This window comes from Channa argus, chromosome 3, assembly GCF_033026475.1.
Source record: "Channa argus isolate prfri chromosome 3, Channa argus male v1.0, whole genome shotgun sequence".
Classification (NCBI taxonomy): Eukaryota; Metazoa; Chordata; class Actinopteri; order Anabantiformes; family Channidae; genus Channa; species Channa argus.
The window spans coordinates 8,923,895-8,938,023 of NC_090199.1; the positions used below are offsets into that span (position 1 = coordinate 8,923,895).

The 14,129-nt window shown below is 37.7% G+C and overlaps 1 protein-coding gene across 4 annotated transcripts; it reads right to left on the bottom strand.

The window, feature by feature from the left end:
- Positions 1-222: 222 nt before the first annotated feature.
- Positions 223-14,049, bottom strand: arfip1 (ADP-ribosylation factor interacting protein 1 (arfaptin 1)). Of its 4 annotated transcripts, XM_067496767.1 has the most exons (10): positions 13,615-14,049; positions 12,035-12,390; positions 8,885-8,986; positions 7,797-7,902; positions 7,144-7,245; positions 5,765-5,877; positions 5,243-5,464; positions 3,684-3,841; positions 2,728-2,902; positions 223-2,624 (listed from the first exon to the last, which is right to left on the bottom strand). In XM_067496767.1, the coding sequence occupies exons 2-10, from the start codon at positions 12,386-12,388 to the stop codon at positions 2,469-2,471; spliced, it is 1,488 nt and encodes a 495-aa protein (XP_067352868.1). In that variant the 5' UTR covers positions 12,389-12,390; positions 13,615-14,049; the 3' UTR covers positions 223-2,468. The 4 variants fall into 4 exon arrangements, with proteins under 4 accessions (XP_067352868.1, XP_067352870.1, XP_067352869.1 ...); XM_067496769.1 differs by lacking the exon at positions 12,035-12,390 and having other exon boundaries at positions 13,615-14,044; XM_067496768.1 differs by lacking the exon at positions 7,144-7,245 and having other exon boundaries at positions 13,615-14,044.
- Between the last annotated feature and the right edge of the window lie 80 nt (positions 14,050-14,129).

A 14,129-nucleotide genomic window follows, 5' to 3' on the forward strand; every position in this document is an offset into this window, starting at 1 on the left:
AAAAAAAAAAAAAAAAAAAAAGGAGCAATCAGGTTACTTAAAAACTTAACATATAATCGAAACTCATGGGTATGTCATAGGTTTTTTTTTTTTTTGCATCATCACCGATACTGGATGTTAGGTACCAAAGACTTTTTCTTGCGTCATTTGTCTGTTGGACCCTGGTGGTAACTTAACACATGGTGCTACATCCTTGCAAAAACAAAATTCAAAAACTGTGGAGACACTTGAAGGAAGGTTTTATTTTTTTCCCCCCCATAAGGGTTACATAACATCCATAATCCTACTTAACTCAACATTTGTTAAAGTTTATTACAAAAGGTAGAGATCCACTAGTACAAACACTAGCACATCAATCTACCCCAAAGGTGTAAAAAATTGCCAAATAGTCACATTGGTCATAGACTACATACTCAGGTTAAAATATACAGTATTTCTGGTATATCTATTTCTGGTTTTAAAAAAAATATTGTTGAAACAACAATCACACTCTCAAACTGGAATAGTGAATTCAGTTCAAGCTGAGGACATATGACAGCTAGTTACAAAGACCAGTCCACAGATGTCCCCTTTTGAAAAATACACTTTTTTTTTTTTTACTGCCCAATGAAGGAAACCATTAGCAGCTCTGGTAAAAGATGCTGGTCTTTCAAATTTACAAAATAAGTTCTTCAAGTTAGTTGTATTTTGGTTTATACCTTTATATACTATAGAGTTGGTCTCAAATGCATACATGTGCATATGTGCAATAGGATTAAATATCTTTGAGAACAGCATGTTATCAAATAGATTTAGACTTCATGAAATTGATGGGGTAATTTTACACAGCTTCCATTTTGCATTGTAGAGTGTTGAAACATGTATAGTTATACAGGCTTTAATTGCATTTCCTCTAAGAGTGAATGCATGTGCATGTGTTTGGCCCATTCTCTTCCTTTAAGAGTTGGTCCCGAAAACTGGTAGTGCAAGGGCCATTTTTAAAGACTAGAATTCATAACAGAGGTGAAGAAGAGAACAAATTAAAGAAATCAAGGCACATTCAGTCACATAAGGCTAATCCATAGTTTTCTCTGGAAGTTGAATCAACACTTTCAACTATTGAGTCGAATGCCGTAAATTTAGACAGAGGAAAGCTAAAAAACTATAATGATTTAAAAAGTAGTCATTTGAAGATTATCTCAGCACAACACGTGTGATTTGTTGTGATCATCCATTAATATGAATTAAGTATTTAAAGCAACAGTTTGATATTCTGGGAATCACTTTGTCCATCGGATATCCATTTAAAAAAAAAAAAAGGAAAAAAAAAAAGAGGTGGAGCAGGAGGCTGTATCTTAGCATAGCATAAAGACATAAAGAATCAGGGCTAACGGCTAGCCTGACTTTGTCCTTAGGCACATAATACTCTGTAAAATAACAACTTGATTTATATACTTTGGTTTTTTGTATTAGTGAGGTTTAGATGTGTCGCTAGGCAGAATTATTCACCTTTCAACAAAGTCAAACTAGCTAGTCTCCGTTTCCAATTAAGCTAAGCTAATCAGCTACTGGCTCTAGAAAATATGAAGTTACATCGCGCCACGTTAACTGTTGGGACGTGCGGAAACAGCCTTGTGAGGAATGTAGTCTGTTTGAGTGAAGAGGAAAGAAACGTGGCATTTAAAGCAACAGTGAATAGTATAAACACTTTTCCAGTGGCTTTGTGCAAGATCTGCCAATTCACCATCAGACAAACTGCCAAGTACAGTCATAGGATGGCCCTCCTCTACTGACCTACTTTGGCTTTTCAGAATCATAAAGTCAAAAGGCAGACTGCAAATGCTGGGGGAATCCTCACAATTTAACATGGTGTGATGTCAACTTTACATTTTCTCTAGCCTTGTATCAAACAGGTATATAAATGATAACGATGCCCATCCTTTCATAAAGCTCAGCAGTGAAACAAATTAGCATATTAAAAAAGAAATGCTGGTAAGGTAACCAACTACCAATTTGCAGTGGTATGGAATCTGAATGCCCCCTTAATTATTAGTCTTTCTTGAAGCATTCATGCCCATCTCAGTCAGCTGAAAAGCATAATAATAATAATAATGATAATAATAATAATAATAATAATGTGTTCCTGCAGCTAACGACAGACAGCCAACACGTCTGCTCTGCTGGGACACAACATTCATAAGCATAAGTAAAAAAGGCCATTTACAATATCCTAATGTGTTTACTGCAGCAACTCCTGTTCACCTAATTAGTCAAACAGTATAAAAAAGTGCTTTCCCGATGTTTTGAAATAACAGAGAAGATAAAAAAGAATGAACATCAAGATTGTGGCAGTTTTTTCTTTTTGTATTTTACATAGGTTTTACAATTCTGAGAATTCTAAAGGCAGTGACAGAGATGAAGGGCAGAAGGGGGGTTCCTGTTGTTTCTGTAGATTGTGACATTTCCTGAAACAAACTTAAAAGGAGTAATTAGTGCTCTTCCAGCCAAGATGGACTGTCCCCACCTGGCATTTTCATCTTGATGTGGAACTGCTTCAGTGTCTGTTCCAGCTGCTGTTGGTTTCCAGCATAGTATGCAGCTATGGAATTGTGGAACAGGATAAGCTGATTATGCAACACCTTCACCTGTTTGAAAGCAAGAAAAGTAAAAAGGGGAGATGACCCAACTTAAAATTTAAATCTGGTAATTTGGCACGTGCATGTTGAGCAGAACTAGCTTCTAGCCAACCTTGTTCTCTTCCAGGAACTTCAGCTTGATGGAGACATCATTTCGCATCCTTTCGTACTTCTCGCGGTGGATCTGGAAGTGCTGCTGGGATTGCTCAATTTTGGGGATGGTGGTGGCATCACGGGGCCCCAGATTCAACTCCTCCAAATCTGTGCGGTATGCATCATACTCAACCCTAGGGATGAAGGAATAAACACATAGAATAGCTTTGTTATACAGTATGTCCTGCACATTTAGTTAAGACCAGCATAACCCCTGCACACCAGTTCGTCAACAACTTTTAAATTTAACAATTGAACTGAGTTAAAATATGCTCCAAAACCTAATGTGACGAGGCCTTATCAGCACCTGTTGTGAAGTCAGACTAACCATACACCAGTGGCAGCAGTGAACATATAGGCTCGCCCCTCTAACCAAGCAAGAGAATTTCAACATAAGGGTTAGCAGCAGAGGCTTCTGGCTCACAGCTACAAGGTCCCCAGTTTGAATCTACCGCCATTTGCTACCTTTGTGTGGAGTTTGCATGTTCGCGCTGAACTTGTGTGGGCTTTCTTCAGGTTTCCTTAAGGAAAAGCATTGTGAGGAGAGGGAGGGCTTGGCTTAGCAAAGTGAATTGAGTTGTTTTTTTTGTTTTTTTTTTCCAAGACTTATGCTATTCCTGGCTTAAGTTGCATATTACTACTTTAATCGACAAAGGGATACACGTATCACCTTGTTTTGATTCCTATAAGGTGCTCAATAGGAGGATCAATGTTTGTTTACATGCACCAGATAAAGAGAAACATGTTCAAGAATGCTAAAGGTGATCTGTCTCTGCTAAATGTGTAAATAATCTGACTTTGATGAGTTTGCTCAGTTCATATATTGCTATATTGCTATAATGGTTTCTCCAAATAGTTATAGTTTGTGGAAGCGAGATGGTGCATATGCAAAATAAACACATTTGTATGTCCTACCTGGCTATTTCATACTGTTTGATATTAACCATTGTGTCTTCAATTGTTTTCTCCACAAGTGTTTTCACACTGGAGATGAAGAAGTTGATGGCACCCAGCAATGTCTCTCCATTTTTGGATAAAAGCTTTTGGGTTTCAGCATTGTATCCAAACTCCTCCTGCAAAACACAATGTACAGAAGAAGCAGTGGTTATTAAAGGTTTATAGATGTTTGGTACTGTCCTCAATAAAACCTAGGTGATTGTTTTGAGATATAAATATCAAGACACTAAGATACAATAATATCTGAAACATAGTTCCCCGAACATGTAGCAATGCACTGATCAGCCTGCACAATCTAATGCTATCCAGTAAAGCAGCACTGCTATGAATTCCACAATTTTGGAAGTTCTCATTATATTTGGTTATTTGGTGGTTCTAATGTTTTGCCTCTCTTATTTGTTTAAGGAGGGTGGCCAAACCTTAGAACCACCTCCAAATATAATGCATTCCAGTACAACACCACCAACCACTATGACCTCAATGACAGTTTTATTACCTTTCTGACAGTTTCAATTTAAAAACTTATAACATTTATATAATAAGCTAAACAATAACTTTGCAGCTTTTTGGGAAATTAACGTGTTGATACTTCAATAAAAAACAAAAATAGACAACAGTGACAATAACCAATTTTCTGACATCAAAACAATTCCTGGAAAATCATAACTGTCCAGCACATAGTCAACAACATATTTTTGTATTACTTTTAAACTCATTGTTAATAAAGTAAACTAAAACACGAAAAGAATGTTTATTGTACTTCACTGTATAATTCCTAATATAAAAGGTATTTCATGTACTGTATCAGCATTAACCCTTTAACTGGCATTGTAACTGCGGGGTTGACCTTTTTTTCTGCCGCTATTTTGTAGTAAAAACTCGGAAAACCTCTCTTTCGCTGTTTATCATCATTCACCTCATTGAGTAGTGTATGCAACCAATTATATCCACTGGGTGGCAATACTGTGAAGAAATATTGTTGTCCAAAGCTGCTCAAAAAAAATGTATATATATATTTTCTGATATCATTTCTAGACACCCTAACAAATCATATTTTAGTTGATGGGCATAAATCAGACCATAACCTATAGATCTATGATTTGTCAGAAAACCGAGTCACCCGCTCAGTTGAGCTGCCACTGTAAGTAGACAGTTTAAACAGCCTTGCTCAAGGGTAATTTCTCATTTTGTAACAGTTTTCCAACCATTGCTAGTCATTCAATTTGTAAGCTAGACAGACATAATTATACCAAAATGATTGCCTACTTGTGAACACATATCTAAGCTTTTGAACAAGTGATCATAGCTCAAAAAAAAAAACAAACAAACAAAAAAAAACATACACCTTTAATATTAATATTGTATGAAGCTATACAATTGTGTGAACATTTTGATAATGATATGTTGAAATACACATTACGCATTATTCAATTTTACACAGCAACAAGATTTTACTATCAAATATGTTTTGGAAATGTATTTCTTAGTGTGGAATTTAAAAGGGTTAAGGAACTTACATGGAGTTCTGGTGACTTGAGGCTGAGGTCAGCAAAGGCATCACCCAGCTGTCTCTGGGTCTGCATGATTTGGGACAGCTGATTGGCCAGTGTTTGAGCCAGCCTGATAACATTCTGGTACTTTCTCTTGTTGTCATGCAGGATTTCGATTTGTGCCTCCAGTTCCAGGTCCACAGTTCTCGAGCCTCGACCCAGCTTCTCTGACAGGATCTGCCTGGTACACTTGCAGAGGACAGGAGGTTTGTTAATAGCACACACTGAGGTTAACTGCATTTTAAAATATCGACGGTGACTATGGGCAGTTTGTGTGCATATCAAGAGAGAAAGGGGAATACAAAGTAACAGAGTGGAGCCAAACTACAAAGATTATAGCAATAAAAAGGTAATGTGGTTGCAAGTGTGGAATATGGTTCACTTTTCTTCCAAGTTCCTAATTAAAGAGAAGATAAAGATTGATGCAAGCCTGAGAGATGAAACTAAGTAGAGGAAAGACATAAAAATAAAAGAGACCGAGAAGATTACTTTATATGTATTGATGCTCCACTTTCTCACTAGGTCCAGTTTTTCCATGGCTGGATTCTTTAAGTCATCTGAAAGAACCACCGCTCCACTCTTTGGCTCTGCATTCATTGGACCTGGACAATTAAAAGCCATTTACTTGGTAAATGATTAAGTTAGTGGATTTGAAGGGTAGAGGGCTGCAGTGAAAATTATGCAGGGTACATTACAGGTGTTAAGCTCTGTAAGCCGTGCATTTAGATGACCATATAGACACTGAAATTCAACACAGACCAAACGTTGAATTAAATAAATAAATAAACTGATTATTTTAATTTTGATTTGAATAATTATTTAACAACTTTTAAAATCACAACAGTAACAGCAATGTTACTAAAAGTGCTTTGTTGTGTTCTGGCCACAGAGGGAAAATACTGAAAGATACGGAGCCCCAAAACTGACATAATGTGCAGCATGAAACTTAAGGTAGCTCTCTGTAAGACTTGAAAGTAATCTACTCTGCTCCGCCCAGCCCTCCCTGTTCAGCCAAGTAAGTGGGCTACATTTACAGTATACACAGTATAGCTCTTTTCTACCTTGGTAGTAAGACAATTTACACTGCTTCTCATTCAAACATTGACGCCATTTGAACCATCAGGGCCAGCTAACTAGGGATTCAGTGTCTTAAGCTATGGATACATTGACATGTGACAGGAGGAGAGAAGAATTGAACCACTAACTCTAGTATTAGTAGATGACTGCTTTTCCTCCTGATCTACAGTTACCCTTCATATTTTAAGCCATTACTTGCTGCAAAAAACAGTACACAAACAGTTTTATTTTGTTTTCCCAACTGATGAATTAATAAAAGATATTCACTTTTCTGATTGGCGGAAAAGGTCAAGGTATATTAAAAAAAAATAAATAAATAAAAAATTTGTTTTCAACAGTATATTTAATAATTCACACATGATCTGACCCTTTGCACTCTGTCAGCTCTGGAGCACCGTAGAGAGTGACAAATGAGCAGGAAAATTGATTAACAGATTAAAACTGAAAGCAATTTTTACTTCCAAGCCAAACCAAATGCTTTAGACATCAAGAGGTTGCATTAGATCTAGACGCGATTTAAATCTCAAAACTCTAAGTGGTGTGTAAATGCTTATTAATAGTTAATGCAGAGCGGAAAACTATATCAATTAGCTCAGATTTGTGCAAAGACTGGAGAGCCTATTAACAAGAAAAGGCATGGAGAAAGATTCTGTATTCAGCAGAGCCTGTGGGAACAAGGAGAGGGTAAGTAACCGAGGAAAACCAAGAGAGGGACAGAAGATTGCAGTTTATGTAGTGTGTAAACTGTTTTGATTTAGATCATTTTGCTCATACTCCAGTGCTGCAGGTACCTTTCTCAGCCTGACTATCACTGGAAGAGCGTGCCAGGCGGCTAGCAACAGCCGAGCTGGGAGCTACAGGTGCCACGGGAGACGTGGGCAGGCTTGCTGACCCTGGAGATATTCAGAGTTATGATTCATTAGTATGTCACCCTCCTCCCTACATAAGCATAAGGAGGATTTCTCATTGATGTTGGTTTCCGGTGCTTTTTTAAATTACGGTGGCTCTCACCGTGATGCAGAGGTGAATGTTTTATTGAACAAAAGCCTACATCAATCAGTGTAAATAACATGGAAAAGAGCCATGGCAACATTGTGGTAAACGAGCTCACTGCTCTATGGGGAGATTTTTTTTTATTTGCATTTGTAAAACAAGGGTATGACGATGAAAAGGAAAAGGGGGGTTACAACCTGGAGATCAGGAAACTCATTAAGTTCAATTGATGTCCACCTTTACAAATTCAAATGCCTTTTAAATTTCACAAACAAAAAGTGGATCCCTAGAAATACAGGGAGAGAAAGACGTACACACAGAATGCTATAAAGCAATAAAATAACATAACAAGTTGACATGGTTGATAAGATTCTGATGAGCTACCGTGTCACAAAACTCTGGGAGAGTGATGAATCATTACATACATTGAATAATAGGGAGGAGTTTTTACCTTTGTATGGTCCTGATTCAATAATGCCCTCTGTTGCTGAAGCAAAGCTACTGGATTTGACACAGGACTCTGAAAGGGTTCCAGGGCCACCAGGGCTGTAAGAATCCTATTAATAATAATAAAAACATATAGTGTTTCATTTATAGCTTTAGTGGTTCTTAGCAAACAGACTGTAGTTGCAGGTAGAAGGTATCACATTCTTTCTGTATGTGCGTTGTGGATTTGTGGTTGAAAAGGTTCCACAATCATCCACAACTTCATTCCTAACTAACACATTATGTAAAAATGACATTAACAAAGTTCATACACTTCCCTGCCATAGACTGTATACTAGACTATATTAGCTCTGGCAGATCAGTTTGACTGATGAGAACAAGAGCGCAGGTCTACATCAAAATGACTTTCTACAGAAAGTCCTCACCTTGACTGACTAAGTACATCACTAGCACACAATGAAAGCTACAGTGGCAATGAGTTGATCATTTTTGAATTTGAGCAAGCTAATCTACAGCTATTAAAAAAAAAAAAATTTCCAATCAAAAATGCTTAATGTTTGGTGGTTACTGCTTTTAAAAAAGTGAACATTCTCGACAGTTTATCAAAAAAAAAAGAATCTATTTACATATATACTTATATTACAGAAAATGTCAAAAAACACCCCCTACTCACTATGTAGTGTGTTTGCCATTTTGTAGTTGGCGTGTTGTACGTATAAATCTATCCACTATGTAGTGCACTCAAAGTATCCCACAATGCAACACCAAAAGTAGAGCCCCCAAATTTCTAATCCATCCAATCCTCCTCATTTTAGAGTTGAGAAAATTTCCGTTGCGTGACTCAAACAGAATGATAGTCAAATTAATCAAAAATTTAAGTAATTGTTTATTGTAGCCCTACCATTTTCCATACATGCACATAAGTTTCCACTTTTAATTTTCATCCTGAAGTAGAGCTTGTAATGTAGTTACTGTATTCTCAATATCAAAAAAAAAGACATTCTTTGTGTTTGGGAAGCCATTAGACTCACATGCTCTGCTTATATAGTTTTCAGAGGTGCTGTTCTCAAATGCCTCTAAATAAGCTCTTACCCTCTGGAAGACCGTCTCAGAGCTCTGATCCAGTTCTCCATTGGTAGTGACAGGGATCTCAGCAGCTGAGCTCCTGTGGGACTCAGCATCCATTGTACTTTCCTGTAATTAGGTGGTTGAAATGAAGCAAGTTATTGTTCAAAGCTTTCCCTGACAACTTCGAACAGAGAAATAAAGGGTACACTTATGGGACAAAAAAATAAAAAAAACAATTCGACTGCCATCTTGTGGACACATCATAGTAAAAGGTAATTAGCCTGGTATTAGTTGCTCAGTAAAACTATAGTAGTATGTATAATATGTTATCATTTACATTACATGTATAAATCACAATGAGCTACAAAACTGAAACATAATTAGAAAATAGTGGTTTTACTTTATACCTTTAACATTACTAATGCAATGAAACAAACGCATTATTAAACATTGAAATCCCAAAACACACTGTAATTACATTACTATTCCTGCACGCTGGTCAAGATATGCCACCCTCTAACCTGTTATTCAACATTAATTTGTAGAGACAGAATGTGCATGTAGTGAGCTTAATGTCAGTTATGTTGCAGCATATGAAGTTCTTGTGAAACAACTGAGAGCAACTTTCAACTTTCCCTATTTTACATCAAATGTATTTCCAACTAGAGCAGGATGGACTATGTTAGAGCCTGTCATTATTCTCACAGTCTACACACATACAAAAATGACACACGTGATCTTACTGTACGTGTACCATGCCCCCCTATAGAACTTTGCAAAAAATAGAAATAACTCATCTCTAACAGCTGCTGTTCTGTGTGCTTTGGACGAGCAATATGTCATTTGTCATTTGCACTGAACATGTCTGTTTCCAAGCAAATACAAGGCCTACAACTAAATATAAAAAAATCACAGTCCATCTTAATGGTGCTTGTGGACGAAGGCAAAACTACGATATGTTGGGTGTGTTTAGCTGCATATTTAAAGGGTTGAGACAACAGTTAGTGGCCACATTAGTACATATTACAGTACAATTTTGAGGAATAATAACTATGAAATTAGGACAGTTAGCTAACCACTATAAAGCTTAACATTTGACAATATGATACAACATAACAATCTATAGCTAGTTAACGCTGATTACTGACACATGGCAAAACGGGTACAGATGTGTGCACTTTTAAACCATCAGTGAACAAGATTCTTTACCTATGTCCATCATCCACTCTAAATAATGCAAACAGCTAACAGAACTTTTGCTTACAGAAACTGTAAGCACAGGCTCCACCAGAATTTACTATTTTAATAGAATAGTAAACACTGATGTTGACATGTGTGGCAAGGGCTTTACTTGAGTGTTGTATCATATGACAGACACATAAATAGTTAAAAGGCCACATGATGCCAGCAGTACAGACTTGAACTGCTAGGCTCCTGTAACCACCTAGTGCAGAAAAAACAGGCTCTTGCTGGATAAAGCAGGCTGCTACAAGAATATTATAAATAATAAGAATACATAAAGATTGTAACTTGCTAACCATCACGGTTTGTTTTTATCCATTTCGCTGTGTCATAAATATCCATATATCAGATTTTTTCCCTGTTTTCATACGGAAAAAGAATATGGAACTAAATTAACCACAGATGATCAGAGTTCACAGAGCCAAACTGAGCCCACCCACAATCTGCAAACATCCTCCAAAGCTTGCTGTTGTTGTCAGACTAGTGGAGCAGAGACAGTAGATGTAAAGTCATCAGGCAGATGAAGTGGCGAGGGATGGCATGTCATGGTTTGCCACAGTTCAGTATCCAGGATACAAGCTAACTTCTTCATGAGAGGGGAGGGGGCAAATAAAAACCCTGCAGTCCAATGAGCTGCGTCAGCAAAAGAGGAAAGAATCATGTCTTTTCCCCCTTCACACTATGAAAGAAACATGACCCAACCGTTTACGTAATGCTGGGCTCAATCTCCAAAAAGGATGAACATTTTGTTTTAAAGGGCGACTTCAACAATTTTCATTTTACGTGTAAATGTACATTCATGCTACTAATTCCCTCTGACTACCCTATGTCAAAATGTGTCTCCGCTTCTAGCTAAAATGCCATCTGGAGGAGTTTTCCATCATTAGGAGTTCAGATGATGTCATCTGGAGGAGCCCTGGAAAAGCAGGTTGGTCATGAATACAAACTTCATAGAATGAGCAACAAGATGACATAATCTGAACTGAAGGTTCTTCCAGATGATGTCATGTGGAGGTGTTTTTTAAGTAGAAGGAGAAATATTTAATATAGAGAGGTCAAAGGGGAGTTTAATGGCATTTATTTTAGTACCCAAACTAGAACAAAAAGAAGCAAGTTCAAAATCAGTTAATGCTTCCGTTAAAGTAAGGACCGCATCATTAAATTTAAAAAAAAGGAGCAGCCCCCCCCCCATTTTATATTCTTGCATTCTGTACAACATTGACCCTCTGCCAAACATTCCAGCTACTCAAGAAATGTGGGGCTGCCTAAGAATGTGCAGTCAGCAGTCCAAATCTGTCTCAATTACCCAGCCATGTGACTGGCAGAATAAAAAATGTAGACCTCTGTGAGGAAACTGTATCATTAACACATCATGTACACTTTCTCGTGCCAAGTTACTTTCAAGGAAAAGGAGGCAAAATGGCTAACAAGGAGCGTATACTTACTGGAAGCAGATATCATCAAAAACTGGGCCCCTAAGACATGTCTCAACGTCTCAAACATGTCATAATGAGATTGCCTCTTTGCATAGTAATTAAGAGCAAAGATAAACATTTTAAGATAAGCCAGCATTAACACATAGCATAAAAACAGAGCAAAGCACTGATCATTTGTAAATACAGAGAAGTGTACTACTAATCAGCAAGAAAGCCACCATCTACACCAACAGCAGCTATTTTATTCAAATCTCTAGCAAAGCAAGAACACAGAAGAGGAACACAACCACTCTAAAAGCTGAAACTCAGGTTTGTGTTGTTGACTGCAGCAGATAAAACATCTAAACAAAATCCCATTGAAATGAACTGATTGGAAAGAGGCTTCCACCACCATTACCATCATCACCAAAGCAAATTAAGATCAAAACAGCAATATGAACAGCAGCAGAGTAAAGAAGTGCTGTAAGAGGCTGACTGACCAAAACATAAATATCACCTTTGCTTCAGTGTGAGAGTCTCCACTTTCCTCTGGTGTTTCAGCATGATTTGTTTCTTGCCCCCTACTGTCTACTCTGCCAGACCTGAGTGCAGTATCACCATCTGTGCGTGTCACAACACTATCACCCTTAATGCCCTCATCCTCCTTCTGAATATCCTCTTCACTGTTTTCTGCATTTTCTTCACCACTGTCAATAGCAATATCGTACATCATCTCATCTATGACATCTGCACTCTCCTCTTTTACATGCTGACTAAAACTCTCCTCTACTTTGTCAGCCTTGTCACAATCCACCTGAAGGTCCTCGGCTGAGGTCTTCCCCGATTCAGCCTTGAGACTAACTTCAGACATACCTGAAAACAGACAGACATAAGGGTGTGAATAGGTCCTACCAGGTGAGCTGAGTCCTTATAACGCACTACAAACCAGTAGCTTATTTGTGCATGTAAGTGTATTATTTTTAACCCTTTTAATAAACAGATTTCTTTCATAATCATAGATACATTTAATCTGAATAGGCCCCAGACACACATATATATATATATATATATTAAAAAAAATCTCAGTACTGTGCACATTTACATATATGCACAGTGTCTATTGATAAAAAGTTTTGGGTTATATCCTCTGGTGTCATGAAAATACACAATACTATACTGTACCAAGACATCCATCTGCAACACTGTTAATAAGTCTCCAATAGATAAATCAGAACGTAAAGATCACAGAACATATGAATAACTTGCAGGTAATCAAACATCTGTTATGATAACTGTCTGGGACAAATACTACCAGCAATGACAGGACATTGCTATGTACAACACTACATGCTGTGTAGATTCACTTATTTATGAAACTGTGTTTTTCAAATATATCAAACGTGTAATGTTTTGTTGATTGCATGTGGCGATTCAAGCTTTTACAGCATCAATAAAATACAAAAAGGTGAATGGCGATTGAGACACCGAGTCATTCTTGCCTTGGACACATAAGCAGAAGTGAGTCAACTGCGGAAAAGGTGATATTAAGGGATTTATGTCCAGGTTTCCAACTTTATACAGCGTGTGTTTCAGCTATGCAGCATTGTTCTCGTGGTCAATGAGTTAGATTTGTAATATTTGAGACAATACAGTAGAAACTACGTTGATTCTGTATATTTTAAAACAGTACAGCTGTTTGCGTTTAGTAACATTACACACCGGAACTGCAAGGTTACCTGTTGCAGCCCGGTCACGTGACCAGCAGGGGCATCGAAAAGTGAGAAAAGTGCTTTGAACAATATCTGATCAACTTAGAAACCTGACTGAAGCTGAGCAACGGACATAATATCCCTGAAATGCAAACATTCAGCAAATCTTTCTGTAGTCACTCAGCTAGCATAATGCTGTGCACGAATTTGAGTAAACGTTGACAACTTAGCTAGCTGACGTTAACAAAGCTAACCCGCAGATAACACGCACACTTCGTAAAAACACCTTAAATATTGAACACTATCTTAAGTTACTATTTCGATAAATACTCAACTCAACACCAAACATAATACTGATCAACACAACATTAACGTTAGTTAACATTACCTGTCTGCGGCCGTGGCTAACTATTTAGCAACGGACTGTTAACAGATGAAGTAACGTTAAATTAGTGTTAGTTCACTGAAATCCTCGGTGCCTCCTTCGCACTGGACGTCTTGTTGTGAAAAGCAGTTGTCCCGTTGTTAATGCAAATGCTGCATGGATACACTACAAGCTTATCATCGGTGGTCCTCCACTCTCCACAAGTACACCAGACTTGTTCTCACCCCGGAAAGACTGTGCAGGCCCTCGGCTGTCATCTGAAACAGACCGCATCATTTGTTGGGTGCGCTCTCCCCCTGCTGACTTAAATGTGCTGCTTGCCGTTTGTGTTTTATGCGTAAAACACGCTTATTTAATTATTTTTTTATGACCAAGCAAAACAAGACAAAATAAGTACATTAGCAGACACGCATGCTGGCTAAGCCTTAATGAAATTAAGGTTTGCCTTAGCTTCAACTAACGTTACTAACTTTGGCCCTGTCGCTTGCCACACTGTGCGATTTAACAACAAACTCAAT

Excerpts from the sequence above, each read along its gene's own strand:
- arfip1 (XM_067496767.1), bottom strand. The coding sequence starts at position 12,388 with ATGTCTGAAGTTAGTCTCAAGGCTGAATCGGGGAAGACCTCAGCCGAG. Across the intron at positions 7,903-8,884 it reads CTGAGACGGTCTTCCAGAGG|GATTCTTACAGCCCTGGTGG; the intron begins GTAAGAGCTTAT and ends TATTATTAATAG. Across the intron at positions 5,878-7,143 it reads TGATAGTCAGGCTGAGAAAG|GTCCAATGAATGCAGAGCCA; the intron begins GTACCTGCAGCA and ends TTAATTGTCCAG.